The sequence below is a fragment of the Oncorhynchus tshawytscha genome, linkage group LG15 (genome assembly GCF_018296145.1).
Source record: "Oncorhynchus tshawytscha isolate Ot180627B linkage group LG15, Otsh_v2.0, whole genome shotgun sequence".
Classification (NCBI taxonomy): Eukaryota; Metazoa; Chordata; class Actinopteri; order Salmoniformes; family Salmonidae; genus Oncorhynchus; species Oncorhynchus tshawytscha.
Window position 1 is genome coordinate 2,355,972 of NC_056443.1, and position 24,641 is coordinate 2,380,612.

At 41.8% G+C, this 24,641-nt stretch overlaps 3 protein-coding genes across 5 annotated transcripts; all 3 read right to left on the reverse strand.

Moving 5' to 3' along the window:
- Nucleotides 1-681: 681 nt before the first annotated feature.
- LOC112264542 (zinc finger and SCAN domain-containing protein 2-like) lies at nucleotides 682-9,707 on the reverse strand. Of its 3 annotated transcripts, none has more exons than XM_024441213.2 (10): nucleotides 9,523-9,707; nucleotides 8,601-8,729; nucleotides 8,219-8,281; nucleotides 6,417-6,509; nucleotides 6,214-6,309; nucleotides 5,858-5,968; nucleotides 5,541-5,661; nucleotides 4,846-5,419; nucleotides 2,658-2,722; nucleotides 682-2,562 (listed from the first exon to the last, which is right to left on the reverse strand). In XM_024441213.2, the coding sequence occupies exons 1-10, from the start codon at nucleotides 9,529-9,531 to the stop codon at nucleotides 1,211-1,213; spliced, it is 2,613 nt and encodes an 870-aa protein (XP_024296981.1). In that variant the 5' UTR covers nucleotides 9,532-9,707; the 3' UTR covers nucleotides 682-1,210. The 3 variants fall into 3 exon arrangements, with proteins under 3 accessions (XP_024296981.1, XP_024296979.1, XP_024296980.1); XM_024441211.2 differs by having other exon boundaries at nucleotides 8,601-8,803; XM_024441212.2 differs by lacking the exon at nucleotides 8,219-8,281 and having other exon boundaries at nucleotides 8,601-8,803.
- Nucleotides 9,708-12,337: 2,630 nt separating this feature from the next.
- Nucleotides 12,338-22,366, reverse strand: LOC112264546 (high-affinity choline transporter 1-like). The gene is made up of 9 exons (XM_024441217.2): nucleotides 20,084-22,366; nucleotides 15,581-15,764; nucleotides 15,337-15,450; nucleotides 15,019-15,174; nucleotides 14,428-14,576; nucleotides 13,908-14,051; nucleotides 13,480-13,633; nucleotides 13,134-13,351; nucleotides 12,338-13,000 (listed from the first exon to the last, which is right to left on the reverse strand). Exons 2-9 carry the CDS (start codon nucleotides 15,762-15,764, stop codon nucleotides 12,434-12,436), a joined length of 1,686 nt encoding a protein of 561 aa, XP_024296985.1. The 5' UTR covers nucleotides 20,084-22,366; the 3' UTR covers nucleotides 12,338-12,433.
- Nucleotides 22,367-22,498: 132 nt separating this feature from the next.
- LOC121839373 (integrator complex subunit 13-like) lies at nucleotides 22,499-23,791 on the reverse strand (the record flags this gene model as incomplete). Its single annotated transcript, XM_042297915.1, is given in 3 exon segments — nucleotides 22,499-22,790; nucleotides 23,258-23,393; nucleotides 23,658-23,791. Coding segments are annotated over 3 exon segments (307 nt in total), but the record flags the coding sequence as incomplete, so codon positions are not given.
- Between the last annotated feature and the right edge of the window lie 850 nt (nucleotides 23,792-24,641).

Below are 24,641 nucleotides of genomic sequence, written 5' to 3' on the forward strand. Positions count from 1 at the left end.
GTTAGGGGCTCATAAGTAAGCATTTCACTGTAAGGTCTACAAGTTGTATTTGATATGAATATTTGGCTGCATTTACACAAGTAGCCAATTCTGATATTTTTTCCACTAACTGGTCTTTTGACCAATCACAGATCTTTTTCAGAGCTGATCGGATTGGTCAATATACCAGTTAGAGGAAAACGTATCAGAATTGGGCTGTCTGTGTCATCTCAGCCTTTGCAGCAGGAACTCCATATATGGGCATAGGCCAGTCACCATGACACAGTTACCTCACACACTAGGGGCAGGTTCAGTACATCACAAGTTAGTTTTGGAACTTTCAGATATAAATATGTAATGTAAAACAAACATGCTGCTCTGACAAGGAATCATGTCGGCTCTATTTCTATATGCAAAGTTTTAAAATTCAAAAGGCACTCTCACATCTGAGCTAACATTTTTGCAGGTGCATGGTAACAATTGAATAAAATGAGAAAAAAGTAGAAACCCGCACACTGCAAAGTTTGGCAACTGAAAGTGGCCCTGCATGCACATGACCATAAGCCATAATTAACCTCACACACCTGCATACAAGTTTACGTTTAACAATAGAAAACATGTAATTGCTCAAATACCTACTACCTCCATGTGGGAATGTAGATGACATTTGTAGCAGTTTAAGTGTTGAAATTATAATCTATAAACGGTAATATATAAAAGTTTAATAAAAACAATATTTACATTTACGTACACACCTGTTTGTGTATTTTTAATTAAGCCAAATGCTTATTACATATAGAATAGGTAAGGTAGAATATAATAAATTAAGCCTACTGTAACAGCTTTCATTTGCATAGAAGAAAGAAAAAAAATACAGTTGTATTTCAAAGTTCAAATATTGTCTTCTCAGTTTTTGTTACATTCAAAATAAACTGACTCAAACCACAAACGTCCAGAGAGAAGCAGGCCCAAGCTAGAAAGTGACATGACACATACTGTCTATGACACATACTGTAACTTGAAAGAGGTTATTTTATATTTTGAAATGTTTATTTTCCGTACATGTTGGCAGTAATGTACACAAACTACAGTTTCACAAAAAGGCATGGTGAGCATGGTTTTCAGTTATACATTGACGTTATTCAGCATAAGACATTGACAGACAGTGAAACAGCAATCCATGTAACGCTTTTCAGAATGAAACCAAAACAGGAAAACACACCGGACTCTCTCAAGTGTGTGTTTGTAGGTGTCTCTTCAAGTGTGTGAGACGGGTGTAACTTTTTACACAGTGATGGCATGGGTATGGCCTCTCTCCTGTATGAGTGAATTGATGTTTAGTTAAGACAGAGCTCTGCGCAAAACTCTTTCCACACTCAGGGCAGGTGTAGGGGCGCTCTCCTGTGTGACTGCGTATGTGAACCGTCAAATGACTTGACACTGTGAAGGCCTTTCCACAAACTGTGCACCTGTAAGGTTTCTCTTTGGTGTGAGAGCGCTCATGCTTCTGCAGGTCACCGACTGAGCAAAACCCTTTCTTGCACCGAGAGCAGATGTGAGGTCTCTCCCCCGTGTGAATCCTTGTGTGCACAGTAAGATTAGCCAACTGAGAGAAACACTTCCCACAGTAAGAGCAGCTGTATGGACGCTCGCCCGTGTGAGTCCGCATGTGTGACGTCAGCTGACTTTTGGAGATATACTGCTTATTACAACGAGGACATGTGTGGGGTTTCTCCCCCGTGTGTGTCCGTTGGTGGAGTACAAGTGTGGCTAAGGCACCAAAGCACTTTCCACACGCATCACACTGATGGGGTTTGTCCACTGCATGAGTTTTTTGGTGGATCTTCAGCTCAACTGACCCAAAGAATTTGTCTTCACAGTGTCGACAGTTGAAGAGAGGTTCACGAGAGTGAGTTTGCTGGTGACTCTTTAGTTCGGAGCGGGAACTGCAACTCCGTCCGCAATCCGTACAGTTGAGCTGTGCCCTATGTGTCCTCTTATGTTGGAGCCGTTCACTTAAAGATCCAAATGTTTTCCCACACTTGGAACAAGCATACCCCCCCTCCACTGAATGGGTCCTGTTGTGCCTGGTTAGGCTCGACAGGAACTTGAAACGTTTTTCACAGAGAGAGCAGTTGAACGACGGCGTCACACTATGTGTTTGCTGGTGCTTTCGCAAATCAGAAGTCGTCTGGCAACTCTTTCCACACAACAGACATTTGAGGGACTTGTGAGTAGATAAGTGTTTGAACCGCTCGCGGAGAGATCTGAAACTCTCTCCGCACTTGGGGCAATCGAATGTCGCGTCTAGACAGTGTTTTTGGTGGTGTTTTGAAAGCCCAGTTGAATTACTGAAAGTCTTCCCGCACTGGGTGCATTTGTAGGGTCGATCTCCAGTGTGAATTCGCTGATGCTGAACCAGTTGAGATGGATAGATAAAACACCTTCCACACTGGGAGCACTTGTTGGCAATACGCCGTGCAGTGGACAATGCTTTGGAAAGGGTCTCCGAGGATGGCGATACGTCACTAGGTGGTGGTTGAGCGCAGCTAGACAGCCGAGAAGACTCCCCTGAAGCAGGTTCTGTGGAGAATAAAGCAATAAAATAAATGCCATTGTCTTTGCACAACTATGGAATCCTTGGGGCCCCGTTTACAAGTAAGTTTCAAAAGTCTTACCTTTGTTTTCCTCTTCTGTGTCATCATGGTCTGGAGAAAATGGTCTTGATTCTTCAGCACCAGTCCTGTTAGGGGAGGATCCACAGCACATGTACAGTTAAATACTAATGCACCACAGTATTAGATAACAGTAGTTTAATATAATGGATTCAAATGTAAAGATGCATGGTGTTGATGGTGTATGTCAAACAAACCTAACATTTTCCAACAAGATAAAACTGCCAAAGGGGGTGGAGTTGCAATCTACTGCAGAGATAGCCTGCAGAGTTCTGTCATACTATCCAGGTCTGTGCCCAAACAATTCGAGCTTCTTCTTTTAAAAATCCACCTTTTCAGAAACACGTCTCTCACCGTTGCCGCTTGTTATAGACCCCCTTCAGCCCCCAGCTGTGCCCTGGACACCATATGTGAATTGATTGCCCCCCGTCTATCTTCAGAATTCGTTCTGTTAGGTGACCTAAACTAGGACTTGCTTAACACCCCGGCCGTCCTACAATCTAAGATAGATGCCCTCAATCTCACACAAATTATCAAGGAACCTAACAGGTACAACCCAAAATCCGTAACCATGGGCACCCTCTTAGAGATCATCCTTCATTGCCTGCGTGCGTAATGGGTCCGCGGTCAAACGACCACCCCTCATCACTGTCAAACGCTCCCTAAAACACTTCAGCAAGCAGGCCTTTCTAACTAACCTGGCCCGGGTATCCTGGAAGGATATTGACCTCATGCCGTCAGTAGAGGATGCCTGGTTGCTCGTCAAAAGTGATTCCCGCTCCATCTTAAATAAGCATGCCCCATTCAGAAAATGTATAACTAAGAACAGATATAGCCCTTGGTTCACCCCAGACTTGACTTCCCTTGACCAGCCCAAAAACATTCTCCATCACGCAAATCCAAACAGCTGATGTTCTGAAAGAGCTGCAAAATCTGGATCCCTTCAAATCAGCTAGGCAATCTGGAACCTCTCTTTCTAAAATCAACCGCAAAAATGGTTGCAACCCGTTACTAGCCTATTCAATCTCTCTTTCGTATCATCTGAGATCCCCAAAGATTGGAAAGCTGCCGCGGTCATCCCCTCTTCAAAGGTAGAGACAGACCCAAACTGTTATAGACCTATATCCATCCTGCCCTGCCTTTCTAAAATCTTCGAAAGCCAAGTTAATAAACAGATCACCGACCATTTCGAATCCCACCGTACCTTCTCCACTATGCAATCTAGTTTCCGAGCTGGTCATGGGTGCACCTCAGCCACGCTCAAGGTTCTAAACGATATCATAACCGCCATCGATAAAAGACAGTACTGTGCAGCCATCTTCATCGACCTGGCCAAGACTTTCGACTCTGTCAATCACCGCATTCTTGGATGAAGTCTATCACAGTGCCATCCGTTTTATCACCAAAGCCTCATTTCTTACCCACCACTGCAACCTCTATGCTCTCGTTGGCTGGCCTTCACTACATATCCGTCGCCAAACCCACTGGCTCCAGGTCATCTATAAGTCTTTGCTAGGTAAAACCCTGCCTTATCTCATCTCACTGGTCACCATAGCAACATCCACCCGTAGCACGAGCTCCAGCAGGTATATTGCACTGGTCATCCCCAACGCCAACACTTCCTTTGGCAGCCTTTCCTTCCAGTTCTCTGCTGCCAATGATTGGAACGAATTGCAAATATCTCTGAAGCTGGAGTCTTATATCTCCCTCTCAAACTTTAAGCATCAGCTGTCAGAGCAGCTTACCGATCACAGTACCTGTACACAGCCAATCCGTAAATAGCACACCCGACTACCTCATCCCCATATTATTACTTGCTCTTTTGCTCCCCGGTATCTCTACTTGCACATCATCATCTGCACATCTATCACTCCAGTATTAATGCTAAATTCTATTTATTTTTGCCTCTATGGCCTATTTATTGCCTACCTCCCTACTCTTCTACATTTGCACACACTGTACATAGATCTTTCTATTTTTATTTTATTTTGTGTTATTGACTGTACGTTTGTTCATGTGTAACTCTGTGTTGTTGTTTTTGTCACACTGCTATACTTTATCTTGGCAAGGTCGCAGTTGTAAATGAGAACTTGTTCTCAACTGGCCTACCTGGTTAAATAAAGAAATACATATAAATAAATAAAATATAAACCTAATTCACAAGCACAATTCCAACACACTTTGCTCTTACGTTTCCTGTGAGGATTCAAGCAGAGGTGTATCAGAGTTCACACTGGACTCAGCCATCCTCCCTTCTGGGCTCTTTCTAGATCTCTTGGAGGAATTGACTCTGTGGTCCCCTTTGATTTTGAGTGTAAGTTGGGCGGGAAATATGGAGGGTTTTTGAGCCACACTGGAGGTGACCATTGGAGAGTTGGCTGCGAGGTCTGGTGCTCCAGCAGCGCACAGGTCCCCAACAGCCCCTTCACATCTCCTCTGGTCCTTTGCTTCGGAAATAACCCTTCCCATAGCACTTGTGTTTTCATTCTCCTCTTCCACACCTCTCTCTGTGCATTCATCATCATCGCTACCCATGGTAGACACTCGGTCTTCTTTACTGTTCTGGTTTCCCTCTAAACGTGCTCTTGATTCTGCCTGTTGATAATCTCTGCTGTCTGACAAAGTTTCCATCTCTCTGCTCACATGGGTAGAGCCTTCCAAGTTAGGCAAGACATCTAATTTGCTGTCAAAGGTATATGACACTCCCACTGTGGTAGGGAGGGACAGTGAAGCAAGGATGCAGTCTTCTGCCGAGGAGGGAAATGCTGATAGACACAAGGGTAGAGGACAGTAAAGTAAAAAGTTAAGAAAAGTTAACATGTCAGAAAAGTTAACATGTGGCCTGTCACAATGTGTTTCTTGTGATAAAGGAGCTTAGATTATCACGTTTGTCTAACTTTCCACAGCATGTGTGGTGCTGAAGCAGGTATTGCAGGTCCTCTGTGTGAGAAAGAGACTGCAGACACTCATCCGAGGCAGAGGGTACAGCGCTGAGCCAGGATGCAGTCTATGAAGACAGCACCCCCGAAAATGAGAGTGTAACAAAAGCATAGAAATCTTTTTACATCTCAAACATCACTCTCAATGTGTTAAATGCAACATTTTAAAGATGATGATATAACAACAAACAGAGCCAAAATGGAGCTCATAAAGACTGCATTGAATAGCAGGGACATTTACATCTCCCTTGGTTTTCTCTCTACCTGCTTAAGGTCTGGCACTGGTAGCAGATCTTCTAGTCTGGAGAGGAACTGAGAAACAAGTGCTTGCAAAGCTCTGTCAAAATCACAGCCATACACCACAGGGAAATCTGCCTGAGAGGGAGATAGAGAGAGCAAGTGAAAGGAGTCACACAATTTGTATGACAGACAAGTACGTCCGCAAACCAAGGATAGATAATATTGATGTTGCTGCCCTTGGCACAGTTGCTATAGCAGAAGGGCAGACTGACCATTCGTCAGAGATTAACTATAAACTTTTTTTGATAATTCAACTGGTTAATAATGTCTGCTATTCAGTGACAAAATGTTGTTATTCACAATTAAGATTTAAGCCATACCTTGAAGAATTGGATCCTCTCGACTGGGTCTTCAAGAAGGTTTTTGGTGAGCTTGAGGAAGTTCTCTTCCAACTCATGCATCTGTGCATCATTATTCTGTAACATAAACCCAACACATTGATACAAAAAGCAGGGCAACCAGAAAATGTGATATATTTGACCCTATATACAGAAAAGTGCAAGAACATACCATACCAACTAACCTGTGAAAGACCAGAGGATGAGAATCTGTCAAGATGGATCTTAATTTTGTTGAGGTCTTCTGGATGCTCACCTTGAAACAGCTGAAGAGTTACCTGAAAAATATTAACTGTATCCTTGGCCGTGTCTACACTTGAAGTAGGAAGTTTACATACACTAAGGTTGGTGTCATTAAAACTAGTTTTTCAACCACTCCACAAATTTCTTGTTAACAAACTATAATTTTGGCAAGTCAGTTAAGACATCTACTCTGTGCATGACAAAAGTAATTTTCCCAAAATTGTTTACAGATTATTTCACTTATAACGCACTGTATCACAATTCCAGTGGGTCAGAAGTTTACATACACTAAGTTGACTGTGCCTTTAAACAGCTTGGAAAATTATAGAAAATTATGTCATGGCTTTAGAAGCTTCCGATAGGATAATTTACATAATTTGAGTCAATTGGACGTGCACCTGTGGATGTACTTCAAGGCCTACCTTCAAACTTAGTGCCTCGTTGCTTGGGAAAATCAAAAGAAACCAAGACCTCAGAAAAATAATTGTAGACCGCCACAAGTCTGGTTCATCCTTGGGAGCAATTTCCAAATGCCTGAAGGTACCACATTTATCTATACAAACAATAGTGCGCAAGTATAAACTCCATGGGACCACGCAGCCGTCATACCGCTCAGGAAGGAGATGCGTTCTGTCTCCTAGAGATTAACATACTTTGGTGTGAAAAGTGCAAATCAATCCCAGAACAGCAGCAAAGGACCTTGTGAAGGTTCTGGAGGAAACAGGTGCTATATCTACAGTAAAACAAGTCCTATATCGACATAACCTGAAAGGCCGCTCAGCAAGGAAAAAGCTATTGCTCCAAAACCGCCATAAAAAAAACAGACTATGGTTAACAACTCCACATATGGAGAAAGATTGTACTTTTTGGAGAAATGTCCTCTGGTTTGATGAAACAAAAATAGAACTGTTGGGAGGCTTGCAAGCCGAAGAACACCATCTCAATAGTGAAGCACGGGGGTGCCAGCATTGTGTTGTGGGGGTGCTTTGCTGCAGGAGGGACTGGTGCACTTCACAAAATAGATGGCATCATGAGGATGGAAAATTATGTGAATATAATGAAGCAACATCAGTCAGGAAGTTAAAGCTTGGTTGCATTATTTTGAAAAATAATGCCCTTTTTTTGGCTAGAGTTATTTGCAATCCCTTTAACTTTGCTTGCTGGCTAGCTACAGAGGTTAGCTGGCTAGTAAGCTACAGTAGTTAACTACTCCCATCAAGTTGTTGTCGTGTTATCATATTTAGCTTATTCCACCGTTTGCAGAATGCATACTGGCATTTGAATATAGCGCAGGAAAAGGGAATTGGGCCACATTTAAATGTAGGTGTAGACACATGATGTGCTCGGATTTCCATGATCAGAATACAAAAACAGCATTAACTGTCAAGTCTACACAGCCTAGCCCTTGATCATGACTCTGTTCCATTATTTTTTATTGATTTAACCTTTATTAATTTAACTTTTAGTACATTACACATAAGAGTCATTGGATGAAGGTGTCTTCTGTACAGAGTTTTGTTAAGAGCCCCTATGCTCAATCTGAACATTAACACGCATCGCTTGCGGTACGGTTTTGGAAACATAAGGACCTTTCATATTAGTGAGAAATAATAATAATAAAAAATATTTAATTGATACACACCTTTATAGGGATAATTATGGTTCCCACACGGCCATATCTCGTTACAGCGCATGTTTACGGAAGACAGAGGGACCAATTGCGCTAATTATCTATCTAGCATACCTGTGTGTAACTGAAGAAGTCCGGCAGAATCGTGTTGAACCTGAAATATACTGTTTGCTGCAACTGTGATAAAGCCAGTTAAAACAGTGTACAGTAAGTTAACATTTTTGAATTTATGAAATTATTTTTGATGTGATATGAAAGTAGAGGGTTTTTTGTTTCTAGAACCATATCACGTAACAATTGAAATCGATTCACGTTTAGATGGTAGTATTTGGCTGTCATAGCCAATCTACCTCTGAAAATAGCATAAGGTCCTTGGACCTTCAGGAGTAATGGTAGGCTCCTTAAGAGTACATCTGGGCTAGACACAGCCCTTCATACACCTGACACATTGTTAAACACATTACTACACCCAGGGTACGTTTCAGAATTTACTTACCCTTGCCCTTAATGCCAGAAGAAGCAATGTCCTCTGTCTGTCAGTTATAAGTTCTGGGACAGTTTGTGTAACCACTGTCACAAACTCCTCTAACTTTCCATAGTGCTTGATGGCCCTCTGATGCGCTACCTGCCACATAAATGCAGACAATAGCCGTAGAGGTGGGACCAAAAGGCGCAGGGAGGAGAAAGGGAGGGGGTAATCTATTGTGTAGAGAAGGATGTACAGTAATATCAAAGACAGTACAGTATAAAGATAACTGCTTCTCCAATAAGAAATCCCTGATCTTGCTTGTAGGACATGTCATGGCAACGTTGGCTAGCTAAGCTCATGCGCAGAAACAAGTCTTCGTCTAACGGTGATCTCGCGCCGAACTGCGAATGTCTATCAACCAAAGGTTGCTAATTCGAATCTCATCAAGGACAACTTTTGCATTTTATCAACTTTTCAACTACTTACTACTTTGCAATTACTTAGTATGTTAGCTAACCTTTCCCCAAACCCTTTAACCTAACTCCTAAACTTAACCCTAACATTAGCCACCAAGCTAGAATTCTTAACATATCATACATTTGCAAATTCGTAACATATTGTACGTTTGAAAATGTGTAACATATAATACGTAATATAATACGTAATATTGTACTTCGTAACATATCATACAAAATGGCTAATGATCGTCCACAAATTATTACATACCATACGAAACTTAACATATCATAATAAACGGCAGGTGTCGATTTACATACAGAATAATACGACATGCTCTGAGACCAGGTTGCAAAACTAGCTAGCTGGGGCCATAGAGACATATAGATCCCTCATGTAAAAATAAACTGTGTGCTAAAATAGCTACAATGTCCACGGCAAGTTTGAAGCCATAAATAACTAGGCTACCTACAGGAGGCTGTTAGCTACATACCCATAGCATCCATCTTTTGCTGTGTTAGAAGTCTGCTAAATGACTGTATCAATGCTGAAAACTGTTTACAGCATTCTGCTGTAAAACTGCGGTATTATTATTAGATGTTGTTCTAAAATGCATGAACAAAACAGAAAGAAAAAACGTGTCCTCGAGTATTTAGCTACTTCCGGGTGGGAACGTCCACAAAATTGTCAAAATAAAAGTCCTTTTCGCTGCACGTGTTCTGATCATGAAGTAACTTACTTTACATCATTCATGAAGCTGTTTCTTTTTTTTTGATGAGGTGGAAGTAACTAACAAAAACATAAACATGTTTATTGAATTGAATACCAATTAAATAAATAATGGTTTGATTAATTGACAACTAATATGATCAGTTCATTAATACCAAATTAATTAAACTGTAAATGAGATACAGGCAGAAGAAAGGCCTTAGATTTTCTTTGACAGTATTCAGTCCTTTCTCCTCAGTCTGATCCTTAGCAGCCACAGCTGTTAAAGATCACCTTCTGACAGACCTAATTAACACATCCCATCTATGGTGCAGTAGCCAGTAAGGAAAAGGGGGCCTGCCAAACATGACACAAGAAGGATTGTGGCTGAGGAGAGAAGTAAGGGAAAGAGCAAAGAAGAGGTATGTGTGTGTGGGCACATCAAACAGGCCACAGAGGAAAAGCCAAAGCCCAAACACACTCCATAATCAACATCTGTCTAGACAGAAATAGGATAGCTAACTGGGCTAACACCACTGTGTATATGATATTATAGACACTCAGGATCCAGAATGTGCACACAAAGAATCTCCATTGAACATGCTACTTAGTCCAGAACCGAGTTAATGTGTGTCTGGGAGACAAACTCTTAAAGTGACAGTTCACCGTTTTACCTTGTTTTTCCACCTAACTAGGATGGTGTCATTCATGCTTGATCACTCATTATTTAGCTTGTATTTTTATTTATTTCTAAACAAACAGACTTTGAAGGATATTCATACAAATGTACCATAAACATGAAGATGACAAACAAGTAACAAGAAAAGGAAACAGTACTTTCCACAAGCTACATTTCTTTGAAAAGGTAACATTGTTTATTGAATTAACCTCTCTTGGGTATGGGGCAGTATTTTCACCTCCGGATGAAAAGCGTGCCCAAAGTAAACTGCCTGTTACTTAGGCACAGAAGCTAGGATATGGATATAATGGGTAGATTTTGATAGAAAACACTCTACAGTTTCTAAAACTGTTAAAATACTGTCTGTGAGTATAACATAACTGATATGGCAGGCGAAACCCCAAGGACAAACCATCCAGGGAATAAAACAAATTGAGGTCATAGGATTTTCCAGTTGTTTTCTATGGGATACCCTTATTATTAAGAACCTAGCTGCAGTTCTTATGGCTTCCACTAGATGTCAACAGTCTTTAGAAATTGTTCAATGTTTTTCTTTTGAAAAGTTAAGAAATAGTCACTCCAGGTGGACTCTACTGTTTTGGTGCGCGTGAACTGGAGCACGCTTCACGTTGTTTTTATCAGGTATTAGAAACAGTTTATTCTGTCTTAAATTTGATTGATTATTTTCATTTTAGGGTACCTGAGGTTGGATTAGGAACATTGTTTGAAATGTTTGGACCAAGTTTACAGGTAACTTATTAGATACTTTGTAGGCATGTTGGGCGAGTTGAAACCGGTGTATTTCTGAATCAAACGGGCAAATACATTGACATTTATGGGACATAAAGAAGGACATTATCGAACAAAAGGACTATTTGTGATGTTTCTGGGACATTTTGGAGTGCCAACAGAAGAAGATTTTCAAAGGTAAGTGTTGGAGGAAATTATAGTTGAAATGATTAATTATGTATACATTTATTTAAGAACCATTTATTCTAATACTGTTTTGGTATGAAATGTATGGGTTCTTGGTTAACTTAAGCTGTTACTGAAAATGTAAGTAAAACGAATTAATTGTCTGTACCTTGCGGGAAGTTTAAGGGAGAGGGATGATATATCTTTTCTGACAGATAAGAATGGTCCTTGATATTTCATTAGTGGAGGAGAAGATATCTTTTAGACAGATTGGAATGTCTGCTTTATGAGGGGAGTAGCAGACATCTCCAGACCTGAAAACACTGTGCCATTGTGTGGATCGGAGAGAGTGTGAGAAACTGATGATGTCATTTCATGTCCTCTCTTTAAAATGTAAGGTTCTTTGTATTTTGCTTCAGTACTCTCTTGTAATAAACGCTGCTACCTGACTTTTAAGACCGGGACTCTGTCCATTTCTTATAAAAATATTGGGTCTTACAATCCCTTTAGAATGCATTGACAGAGTAATAATTCTGATTGGGAAATAATACAGAGGAATTTAGAATTCCACTAACAGTAAGGCATTAATTATATCGCTATTTCTGACTTTTGTGGCGCACCTGCCTGGTTGAAATATGATTTTCATGTGTTTGGTGCAGGTCTACAATTTTGTTTCTGGTGTCCTTTGACAGCTCTTTGGTCTTGGCCATAGTGGAGTTTGGAGTGTGACTATTTGAGGTTGTGGACAGGTGTATTTTATACTGATAACAAGTTCAAACAGGTGCCATTAATACAGGTAACGAGTGGAGGACAGAGGAGGCTCTTAAAGAAGAAGTTACAGGTCTGTGAGAGCCAGAAATCTTACTTGTTTGTAGGTGACCAAATACTTATTTTCCACCATAATTTGCAAATAAATTCATTAAAAATCCTACAATGTGATTTTCTGGATTTTTTTTCTCATTTTGTCTGTCATAGTTGAAGTGTACCTATGCTGAAAATTACAGGCCTCTCTCATCTTTTTAAGTGGGAGAACTTGCACAATTGGTGGCTGACTAAATACTTTTTTGCCCCACTGTAACTATCTACATGATGGAACCCCACGTCATTGTAAAGACCTCATATCTTCTGTGCTCGCATGAGGAGATGGGTCCATCTGCCTTGTGTTCAGTCCAATCTTCTCAGTCAGATCCTTAGCTACCATATCCTTCATCAAAATCCTCCTTTTTTGACCAAGTCCATATACATCCCAGTTGTCAGGCAGTAGCCCTTTAAGGAAAAGGCAGGCTGCGAAACGTGACACAACCAGGATGGTGGCCAGAGAGACCAACATGATGCCGGTGCGGAATGGGAAGACATGCAGCAGACGCCCGTCCTCGTGTAGGCTGTCCCAGGGAAGGGGCATGAGTCCAGGCACACCAAGCAGGGGCTCTCCCACTAGTAGCCGCAGCAGTAGCCCTACCACAAGGCCTGCCAAGGCACCATACCCATTGACCTTCCCAGGTAGAAAGAGGACGCAGATCAACTGTGCACACACTACCGTGTACATCACATCTCCACTGAGAATCCAGAAGACATACACAGAGGAGGTTGTCATTGCCAAGCCCGCCCCCATGAAACCAAACAGTAGGATGGACACCTTTACAACCCGTAGAATTTGTTTCTCAGAGGCCTAAAATGAAGAAGAAAAATCAATCGCAGTGCCCTATTCAGTAAATTTGTGGGAAACATTTACAAATGTTTAAAAGATAGTTACATAGAATAAACTAAGATGTTTGTAAGTAGATTCTCCAACTTTCTCTCACCCTTTTGCTGAAAATGTTTTTGTAGATGTTTCGGGCAAAAAGGGACGCAGAAGACAGCAGGGCTGAGTCAATAGATGACATCACAGCAGCAGCAATGGCGCCGATTCCGGCAAGAGAGACGAAAGGTGGACACAGGTAGCGCAGGGAGATGGGCAGAATCATACCCGCCTTGCCCTGCTCGTAGGGAGTAGGTAGACCAAAACTGGTCTGGTTCCAATCTAAGTGAGGGAGAGAAAAAAAGCAAGCTTATGAGATTTACAGAACTCCCAGTGATTGACATTATTGGGACAGAGTCGGCTCCTCCCATGAAGCCTACTCCTCCATTTTGATGAACACACTGCTGTACCTGTGGATGCTGCCACAGCACCAATGAGAAGAGGTGGTATGGCGAGGATGAAGCAGAAGACAGAGGCAGCATAGCAAGTGAACTGAGCCTGAGCCACAGTGGCTGTGGCCAGGACTCTCTGGTAGAAGGCCTGGTAACAGATTCCACCTAGAGTCTGAGAGAGCGAGACATTGAAATGGACCATAAAAATGTTGAAATCCAAAAAGTGACAGGATCTAAATGACAAAACAACCAGCACAGAAAATAGAAAGGTAACACAATACAATGAAAATTATAGGGTCTTCGTTTGGGAGACATTTAGATATAGATCTATACAACAGATGGTCTGTGATGTGGAATCAACTAGATATTAGACCATGTTTGAGGTCTGAACACCTCTGACAAACTGTGAAATTGGAGTGAAATGTGACTTTTTAAGTTGACATTACCACCAGTAGCAGGTCATCCAGCCAGCGCCCTGCGTCTGCCAACTTCAGCCTGCCGGTCCATGGCTCCTGATACAGTTTTGTCACCGCTGTGACTGTAATGTCTGTTGAGGCGGGGCTCATCAGTATGAAGGGCACACAGAACCACTGGAAGGGAAAAAACAAAACCACAAAATCGCTGAAAGGAAAAAAAACTAAACCACAAAACCATTGAAAGGGAAGAAAAAAAGAAGTTGAAGCAATTCCCATACAGAAACTCTGACACGTAAATAAAGTGAATCTTGGCGTGTATATATACAGTAGACCACACACGTGCCTCACTCACTATAACACATTGACCCTAGAACCAATAGTTATTCCGCTGTCCCCATAGCAGAAACCTTTGAAGAACACTTTTTGGTTCCAGGTAGAACCCTTTTGGGTTAAATGTTGAACCCTTTCCATAAAGGGTTGCCCTATGGGGACAGACAAAGAACCCTTTTGAAACATATTTTTCTAAGAGTGCAGGACAAAGTTTTATCACCAGGCTGAGGAACATGAAGATGAGCTGGATGACATCAGTGTAGGCCACCGAGTACAGCCCTCCCAGTAATGTGTAGAGAACTGCCACGGCAGCAGACAGGGCCACAGCCAAGGGTGATGGGATATCCATGATCACACTCACCGTTCCCCCTAGAGCAAAGCATTGTACAGATTGTTCACACATTCTAGCTAGCGTAGTAGCTTGCAAGCTTCTGTGTGTAGCCTATAGCCATCAACATCCCTGAGATCTAGTGTCACGATGTCGCTAGAAGGCCTCAACCATTCACCCAATGTATAACTTACAGACATGCCATGCAGGTTCATGCACTCATTCATGCATCAGGGAGTTGGCCAACATCAGCAACTAATAATGTAAGAGTTTAGACTTTAGACTCATTCTCATGCTTCCAGAAAATGTGGTGGTGGAAAACAATGACTTATTCTTCAATAAATGACTTCAAAGAATCACTCAGAGAAATCTAAGCTAGAGACAGTTTTTCCACGTGACATAACCAGGTAAACGTGGCTCTAGTCCTGGCACGTGCTAAAAGGTGCTGTGATGGCTATTTTGCTGACAGAACAACTGACTTACCCAATGCAGCGAGCACACAGGCTATCCAGAAGATGTCAGCAAGGAGTGATGGGATAAAGAGAATAGCAGTTAATGTGTTTCCATACTTCTCCTGGAACGGATCCATTATGGTGACGTAATTCTTCTCTCGGACCGGTTTCACAAAGAACAACGCACCTGCAGTCACAAATCCATTTACTGTGAATTATTTACCTTACACTACATGGTTGCCATATGTTTGATGCCATTCCATTCGCTCCATTCCAGTCATTATTATGAGCCATCCTCCACTCAGCAGCCTCCACAGCCCAAGTGTTATGATAACATAACCATACATACCTACAACCAGGCTAAGGACGAAGCCTATTGGTGCGATGGCCCAAGCCAGGCCTCTTTTAGGGTCGTAGACCACCTCAGCATTGCCTAAGATGAAACCTCCTCCCACCCATGTAGCTGTAGAGAGTGGGTGATCACACAGAACAACCACTAAACATTGAAAAACACTAAAGTACTTTGAAAGAGACTCAATTACTTTCAAATCTGGGTGATCTTATGTTACAAGTTAGTTAGGTTGACAACACACCTGTGGTAGTGAAGATGCTGACCCAGATGTTGAGGTTACGCCCTCCAACCATGGCAACCTCACTAAGGTTTCCAGTGCACTTCCTCTCCTCGCGTTTGGACTTCCTAGATGCCCAGACGCCTGTCGCGAGGACGATGAGGTAGAACACCCCGATTGACAGCAGGCCGGGCCAGTTAAGCGCCATCTTCAGGGAGGAGAGGGAATTTCTATAAGATACATGAATATTGACGACAGACCATCGAGACTTAGGTCAATGTCACACAGAGATGGACGAAAATGTAAACTCGGCAAAAAAAGAAACGTCCTCTCACTGTCAACTGCATTTATTTTGAGCAAACTTAACATGTGTAAGTATTTGTGTGAACATAAGATTCAACAGCTGAGACATAAACTGAACAAGTTCCACAGACATGTGACTAACAGAAATGGAATAATGTGTCCCTGAACAAAGGGGGGGTCAAAATCAGAAGTAACAGTCAGTTTCTGGTGTGGCCACCTGCTGCATTAAGTACTGCAGTGCATCTCCTCCTCATGGATTGCACCAGATTTGCCAGTTCTTGCTGTGAGATGTTACCCCAATCTTCCACCAAGGCACCTACAAGTTCCCGGACATTTCTGCGGGGGAATGGCCCTAGCCTTCACCCTCCAATCCAACAGGTCCTAGACATGCTCAATGGGATTGAGATCCGGGCTCTTCGCTGGCCATGGCAGAACACTGAAATTCCTGTCTTGCAGGAAATCACGCACAGAACGAGCAGCTGATGGCTGATGGCATTGTCATGCTGGAGGATCATGTCAGGATGAGCCTGCAGGAAGGGTACCACATGAGGAAGGAGGATGTCTTCCCTGTAATGCACAGCGTTGAGATTGCCTGCAATGACAACAAGCTCAGTCCAGACCATGACGGACCCTCCTCCTCCAAATCGATCCTGCTCCAGAGTACAGGTCTCGGTGTAACGCTCATTCCTTTGACGATAAACATGAATCCGACCATCACCCCTGGTGAGACAAAAACGCTACTCGTCAGTGAAGAGCACTTTTTGCCAGTCCTGTCTGGTCCAGCGATGGTGGGTTTGTGCCAATAGGCGACGTTGTTGCCGGTGATGTCTGATGAGGACCTGCCTTACAACAGGCCTACAAGCCCTCAGTCCAGCCTCTCTCAATCTATTGCGGACAGTCTGAGCACTGATGGAGGGATTATGTGTTCCTGGTGTAAGTCAGGGAGTTGTTGTTGCCATCCTGTACCTGTCCCGCAGGTGTGATGTTCGGATGTACCGATCCTGTGCAGGTGTTGTGACACGTGGTCTGCCACTGCGAGGGCGATCAGCTCTCCCTGTAGCGCTGTTTTAGACTTCTCACAGTACGGAAATTGCAATTTATTGCTCTGGCCACATCTGCAATCCTCATTCCTCCTTGCAGCATGCCTAAGGCACGTTCACGCAGATGAGCAGGGACCCTGGGCATCTTTCTTACGGTGTTTTTCAGAGTCAGTAGAAAGGCCTCTTTAGTGTCCTAAGTTTTCATAACTGTGACCTTAATTGCCTACCGTCTGTAAGATGTTAGTGTCTTAATGACCCTTCCACAGGTGGATGTTCATTAGTTGTTTATGATTCGTTGAACAAGCATGGGAAACAGAGTTTATACCCTTTACAATGAAGATCTATGAAGTTATTTGGATTTTTACAAATTATCTTTAAAAGACAGGGTCCTGAAAAAGGGACGTTTCTTTTTTTGCTGAGTTTATATAGTTTTGTCCACTTTGTCCATCAAAAGTTCAACTAATTCATACTTTTTACGTATATCTAATGATAATTTGCATAATGTTTAGCAAAACTCTGGTTGCCTCTTGATACAAACTGTTAAATCGCTCAGAGGCTGTCTACTATAAATGGCCAATATCCACCAGCAAGCAATGCTTCACCTAGCCACGCTAGCTTCGCCCTGAGTAGCTTGCCATGTGGGTGCTAGCAAGCCAACAACATGATAGGTACTGCTAGGTATCGACAGCCAATCCAGTAGGGGGAGCCCATTCATTTTCAGCGTAAGGAAGTAAGTTAGCAAGGCAAGAGAAGCTCGCTGAACAGACCCTGAACAGTGAAGGGCTTAAATTGGGGAAAGCTTGATATATGTAAATTATTGCCAATATTGCACAACCAATTAAAGCTTAGAATAGCTTCCAGCGTAACTTTGTCGGAGGCATCTCTTGCTAGTGGACATGCCCGGTAAGTGACGGATCACTTCAGTTTATTATTTCCAAAGAAATGTAGCTTGTGGTATCAAACAACATTCACACAGATAGGGAATTTATCAATAGTCAATCCAGCCCATTTGTTCAAACTCGCGAGACCTTCCCTCCCCCGATTGGTTAATCACACAGTGGTTTTGTTCTGTGATTTTCATGAAGTTCAGCCTAACTTTTTGCCTCTTTCTGTTCACCAGAAGTAGTTTGCCTCACTCATTTAACCCTGGTGCTTTGCTGAAAAAAATGTACGGCCATTGTGGTATGAGTCAGATTGACCCGTATAGTTTAAACACACTCAAGACAGTCAAAGAATCAAGTAAAAACATCCAAAACTTTATTTGGTCTTGTCAGACCTTTCAGAAAGAAGAAATGCAAGAACATTTGATTTAAAGAACTCTATATTTAAGTTCTATTTGTTAAACATATTTTCTTTCTCACAAACAAGCATTTTCTGTTGGAGCTCATTTTTGAGTGTCTGTGTCAGAGATCTGCTGCCCTCACACTGAGAATCTTGGGGAAGCTCCTTTTCACCCAAACATAATTATAAAAGTGCAACCAGAACCAGTCAAAACAAAATACATCAGACATTTGTTTATTTTGGACCTGTGAAATTATCTATACACATGAAAGCCTCTGGGTCAAAATGACCCACAACATCATGTTTGTACACAAAATCTACAGACATTCTACAACACATCAGTGTGTCCACATTTTGAATTAGGTTCATGACGCTAAACGAGGACAAGGTATTTAATTTCATGGAGATAAAGAGAGGTTAACTAGTATTTTAGGGGTCAAGTTGATCAGCAACATAATAGGAAGGTTAACAGAAGGTGTTTCCCTCCTTTGAAAAATAATGACTCCTGCAATTTATCACATATAGTGGACAACCTCTGACAATGTCTCCCTGTGTCTTTTCCTCCCATTGGAAATGACTTATTTCTGGTTGTTTAATTTCTCAAAGTAATGTCCATTATAAACGTGCTGTTAGGGTGAACTCCAATCTAATTTGCATAACACCAGCATTTAGAACAACAGAGAAAGGAGTCCACTCCACAGGAGTCTTCTCCACATGGAATATATGGGAGAAATGAACATGAAACCCAAATAAGGGTAAAGCTAGGAGGGATTTGTGTTCAGAGATGTTTTCATCTTCACCTTAGCCCAATAACTCACCAAGGCAACCAGTAAAGAGAGAGCAGATATGCATTCAGTCAGTCAGTCGGTTTCATTAACATGCTGACTCACACACACACACACACACACACGCATCCCATACCAAAAAAATCTCTTTACAAAGGCATTACACTGGAATCACATACTAGAGGTGGAAATATGTGAATGGTCTTGCACATAAGAAAATGGTAATGTATTTACTGTATAATTACAAAATAGTTATGCTGCATGTCAAATCAAATCAAAGTTTATTTGTCACGGGCGCCGAATACAACCTTACAGTGAAATGCTTTCTTACAGGCTTTAACCAATAGTGCAAAAAAAGGTATTAGGTGAGCAATAGGTAAGTAAAGAAATAAAACAACAGTAAAAAGACAGGCTATATACAGTAACGAGGCTATAAAAGTAGTGAGGCTACATACAGACACCGGTTAGTCAGGCTGATTGAGTCAGAACTAGGAAACTCGGAAATGTCAAACTTGGAAACTAGTTGTAGAAAGATGATACTTTCCAAGTGTGAAACTTGGGTATCAGAATCAACCAATAGGAAGCTTTACGCAAACAACTTACGTTAATTTTAACTCCGAGGTTCCCGAGTTTCTGACTTGTCATAAATGTAGCATTACACTTTAATTACTACACACACAAAAAATGTTATATCATTCTGCATTCAAATTCATTGTTGTTTCATATATGGAAACTGAGACAATACTATTGTTATCTAAATAAACGGGTCTTGTACAGTTCTGTAATATGTCTTCGCAATATTTTCGTAAGACCAGACAGTACAGTACATCCTTCAAATGTTATTATATTTCTAAATGTCAGTCAATTATGCAAGTACAGTATAACATTTTATATATATATATATATAAATTATCAATTTTGTCCCATTTTAATGTTCCAATATTCAATAGATACTGTATCACATATTTAATTGGTTTTATATACTTTGTAGTATTTCTCTTCAAGTTCAGTAGACACTTCTTTGATTGGTATGTCAATGCTGAAACATCAAAGTGTGCTCCCAAGTACGATCAATATGGCAAAACAAATATAAGATGCTAAGAACTGTTTAAACTTACCTCGATGTGCAATTTCCTTGATCCTCTCAGAGGAAAAACCTAAATGTACTTTGAGAACATCTTCTAACTCCTCCCTCTAGTCCTAAGAGTTTATTAGTGTGGTGAATATAACAAGTTAATAATTGATCATTACAGTACACTCATGTGGACTAAACTAAAAAAACAATTGTAGTAATAATATGTTGACCACACTGTGAAAAATATATTCGTGGAATTTATGATTTACTGATTTATTTGAGCTTTGCACTACTACACTGCGCTGTATTCTGTCATCGTCAGTTACATCCCTTATAAGGAATCATTATGGTCTGGGATTCCAGTGCGCCAATTTCCTCATGTTAATCATTAAACTGCCTGGCCCATATCCATATCCTGCTGAGACATGGTGGCCCCCAATACAAGTTAGTTCAGGTGTGACCCCACAGCATAAACCCAAACCCAGCGGGACCAAGTGGTCACTTTGTCAAGGGTCAGCTTGCAACTCAAGCCAAACATTCTTTCACTGCAGGGAAACTGGGTCAATTAAAATCTAAGCTAAGTAACGCTCTGTTACTTAACTCCATATGTAAAGAAAAAGGCAAAAGGGAAATGTTGAGACTTTGAGCAACAACTGACCACTGTTGTCCTGTTGCGTGACCACATTCTTTCACAGTGGAGAGCTGAATAAAGGACAGGGCAACTAAAGCCTAGCGGCATTGAGAAACTCAGTGATAGTTTATTTTTTCAAAAAGTCTCTCATTGATGTCACCCCCTGGGTTTGTCAACATCCCCCTCTATCCATCACAACTGTAAGAGGGGGATGAAATAGGACATGGCTGAATAATAGGGGTGGATGGGGCTGCTTTTTGAGGTGGCTGTATCTTGTGCATGTTGCTACAGGGTTTTGTCTACATAAATGAGCTGACAGGTGCATTTCATATATGTAGACTACATAACTTGAGTTACAGTTATAATGTAAGGTTATTTTATATTATTTTATATATGATAGTAAAGTGGAACCCTGAACATATAAAACTATAGAAAGCAATGTGTTCAGCCAGCCTTGAATGTGTCAGAATCCTTTGGAGGGTCCCTGCCTGGTAGCATTTCTGGTTTCCTCGTAACCAGGCAGTCTAGTAATTGGACACATAATGACATGGTATGACACCAATGTGGAGGACAACTTGAAGGATCATGTTCAACTGCGCCACAGGTTGGAGCCTCTCCTGGACAAGCGGTCCCGCTTCTTCAATGCTGTCCCTGGCACCTGGATCCACTATTGTGTCTTGATACAACTTCACCCTATGACAGGTGGGGGGGAGATGGTGTCGAGGGACGGTGCCCTGTGGGTCAGGTCTGGCGCATGTGGGAGGAAATTAGTTCAGAGGCCAGACAGAGTAGCCCTGCATTCAGCCAGGCAATGCTCCCAGAGTTCCCCATCAGCAAGGTAGGCCCTGTGAGCTTCAGACGTGACTGTTTTTCCAGCCCAAATACTGCCACAACTATAGCCTCTAGTCCCACTCTTTCCCCCAGTACTCCATATCGCACTTCTGTCAACACCGTCCCAGCCTCGGATCCCACTGGTGTATCAGTGCGACAGACAGACCCCTATCATTGGATGGCCAGTGTGTTGACAGCTCTGCTAGTGGTCTGCTGCCTCTTTCTGGCAGTCACCCTAACATTTACAGTTTCTTTAGAAGCCGTGTGAGGGTAAGGACTCTTGCGATTTGGCCCTCAGAGGGGGTTGTCCCAGGTCACACCATGGATCTGAGGACAATAAGGCCAAGGATGCCCCCCCTGTTCCAACCAGAAGTACCCCCACCTCCCCCGAGGTTGTGGCTTAATGCCTCACCAGCCAGTGGAGAGCATCTCTCCCACATATCTCCAGGGAAGACTACCTTATCAAAGAGCAGTGTATTTCACCCACATCTGCAATACCAGTTCCCACCCCAATACCCACATAAGACCATGGGAACACAAATCCCAAGAAGAAAAGCATACAAACAAATGAATCCATTCTTGGAAGTGAGGTTGTGACATGTTCATACACACACTACTCATGCCACTACGAGGGTTGTTGAGACAAATGTGTTGCACAACCGTTTTGGAAGGCAAAGTGTTAATGGATCTTAGGAGGGCAATTATGAATGTGCCTTTTATACTGGAACTGTATTGCTGTGATAATCTACACACATTTGTACTTTATGTACCAAAACGTACAACAAAGCATGAAAATTGTCGTTTTTCATTTCATTGTGGAATCTTAAAGTAGAATTAAGATACAATATCCATCATAGCTGGATTTGACTATATTTCAGACAAAAACCTTCCAAACTGACAAAACTGCATTTTGTTATGAGACTTGATGCCAACCATTCGCGGTCACCGTACCATTAACCAAAACATGAGAAATGTAGAACGGCACAGAAAAAAAAATACTGCCTGTTGACAACTTTATTGCTTCACACAATATGTGAGCCTATCCATACAAACGTGGGTAGAAAACGAACAAAAATCACTCTAAAAATTACAAAGTCTGACTGCTACCCATTAATCTATGCCTGGTATGGACAGAGTAGGGGAGGACAGTCCATACACCTCAGATTGACATGATCTCTGGTCCAAGCTCATATTCCTGCTGTGGTAAGGTGTTCGGTGGAGTGGGTGCATCCTGTACAGAGACAGGTCACATCATCTGGTGGCTTTCCCATTCTCGTGGAGGTCCATTCTGTTAACAGTAGAAGAAAAGTCAACTTAATTATTTATCATAAGACCGTCTACTCCATAACAGGTACTGGACAATCAGATTTCAGTCAAGAAAACAAACTACAACATCTCTATCAAACATTATAAACGGAGTGGTTCGAGCCCTGAATGCTGATTGGCTGACAGAAGTGGTACATCAGACTGTATACCACAGGTATGACAAAACATGTATTTTTACAGCTGTAATTACTTTGGTAACCAGTTTATAGTAGCAATAAGGCACATCTGGGGTTTGTGGTATATGGCCAATATACCACAGCTACGGGGCTGTATCCAGGCACTTCGCGTTGCATTGTGCATAAGAACAGCCCTTAGCCATAGTATATTGGCCATATAACACACCTCCTTTCGGCCTTATTGCTTAATTAGAACTAGGAGCTATAATACACTGATGTGGGGAATGGTTATATACAGTACATTATCACACACCCATTCTCATCTTTAAGGTGCTGGTATAACTCTGCCTTGTTGTTCACAGAGCTGATCCTTCCGGCAAACTCCTGGTGTTTCCTGGAGTTGGCCACAGTGATTCTGTTAGTCCACATGGTGAGCAGTGACACCGGACCTACATTGTAACCACAGGGCGAAAACACACAGAGACAGAAAGATCAGTGAAACGGAACAATACTGGTAATGGCATACTTTAATGTATGGTCTCTGAATAAAAAATAAAAAATAATTAATGCAGTGATGAAACAAAAAACAAATAATAGAATACTACTCATTGCAATGATAACCATGAACATGGCATTCAACAAATATGCCAGTTCACACCATGGATCTGAGGACAATAAGGTCAAGGCCAACCAGAAGGGGGGAGGGCATGCACCTTTGGCTTTTTCAGGTAGTTGGATCTCTTCCAGACGGGGCTTCTTGTTGAGAGGCTCTGGCGAGTCAGGAGAATCCTTTATGACCTCCGACTCCCCCTGCTCCTCCTTTCCACGCTCTAGTGCCCCCTTCAGCCTGGTGGATGAATCAAATTTTATTTGTCACATGTGCTGAATACAGCAGGTGTAGAACTTAGTGAAACGCTTACTTACAAGCCCTTAAACCAACAATGCTTTAAGAAGTAAAAAAGTGTTAAGTAAAAAATAGATAAGTAGAAAATAGAAAAGAAAAGTAATGAATAATTAAACAGCAGCAGTAAAATACAGAGGTACAGAGTCAATGTGCAGGGGCACCGATTAGTCAAGGTAATTGAGGTAATATGTACATGCAGGTAGAGTTCAAGTGACTATGCATTGATTATAAACGGAGAGTAGCAGCAGCGTAAAAGAGGGTTCTGGGTCGCCCTTTGATTAGCTGTTCAGGAGTCTTATGGCTTGGGGGTAGAATGCAACACAGTATGACAGTGACGAGGAGAATACCAGGGTAAAATACTAAACCGGTATATACAGTACCAGTCAAAAGTTTGAACACCAAACAAGTGCTCGGTATATGTGGGAACTCCTTCAAGACTGTTGGAAAATCACTCCTGGTGAAGCTGGTTGAGAGAATGCCAAGAGTGTGCAAAGCTGTCATCAAGGCAAAGGGTGGCTTGGGGTGATTTGTTTAACACTTTTGGTTACTACATAATTCCATATGTGTTATTTCATAGTGTTGATGTCTTCACTACTTTTCTACAATGTAGGAAATAGGAAAAAATAAAGAAAAACCCTTGAATGAGTAGGTGTGTCCAAACCTTTGACTGGTACTGTATATATTATTAAAAATACATATTTTTCAGACAGGATTTTTTCAGAATCACAGAGTTGATTGGAGGCAGGTCTGTTGTTTAAAACAGTAGGTCTGGCTTAGGTCAAACAAAATGTGT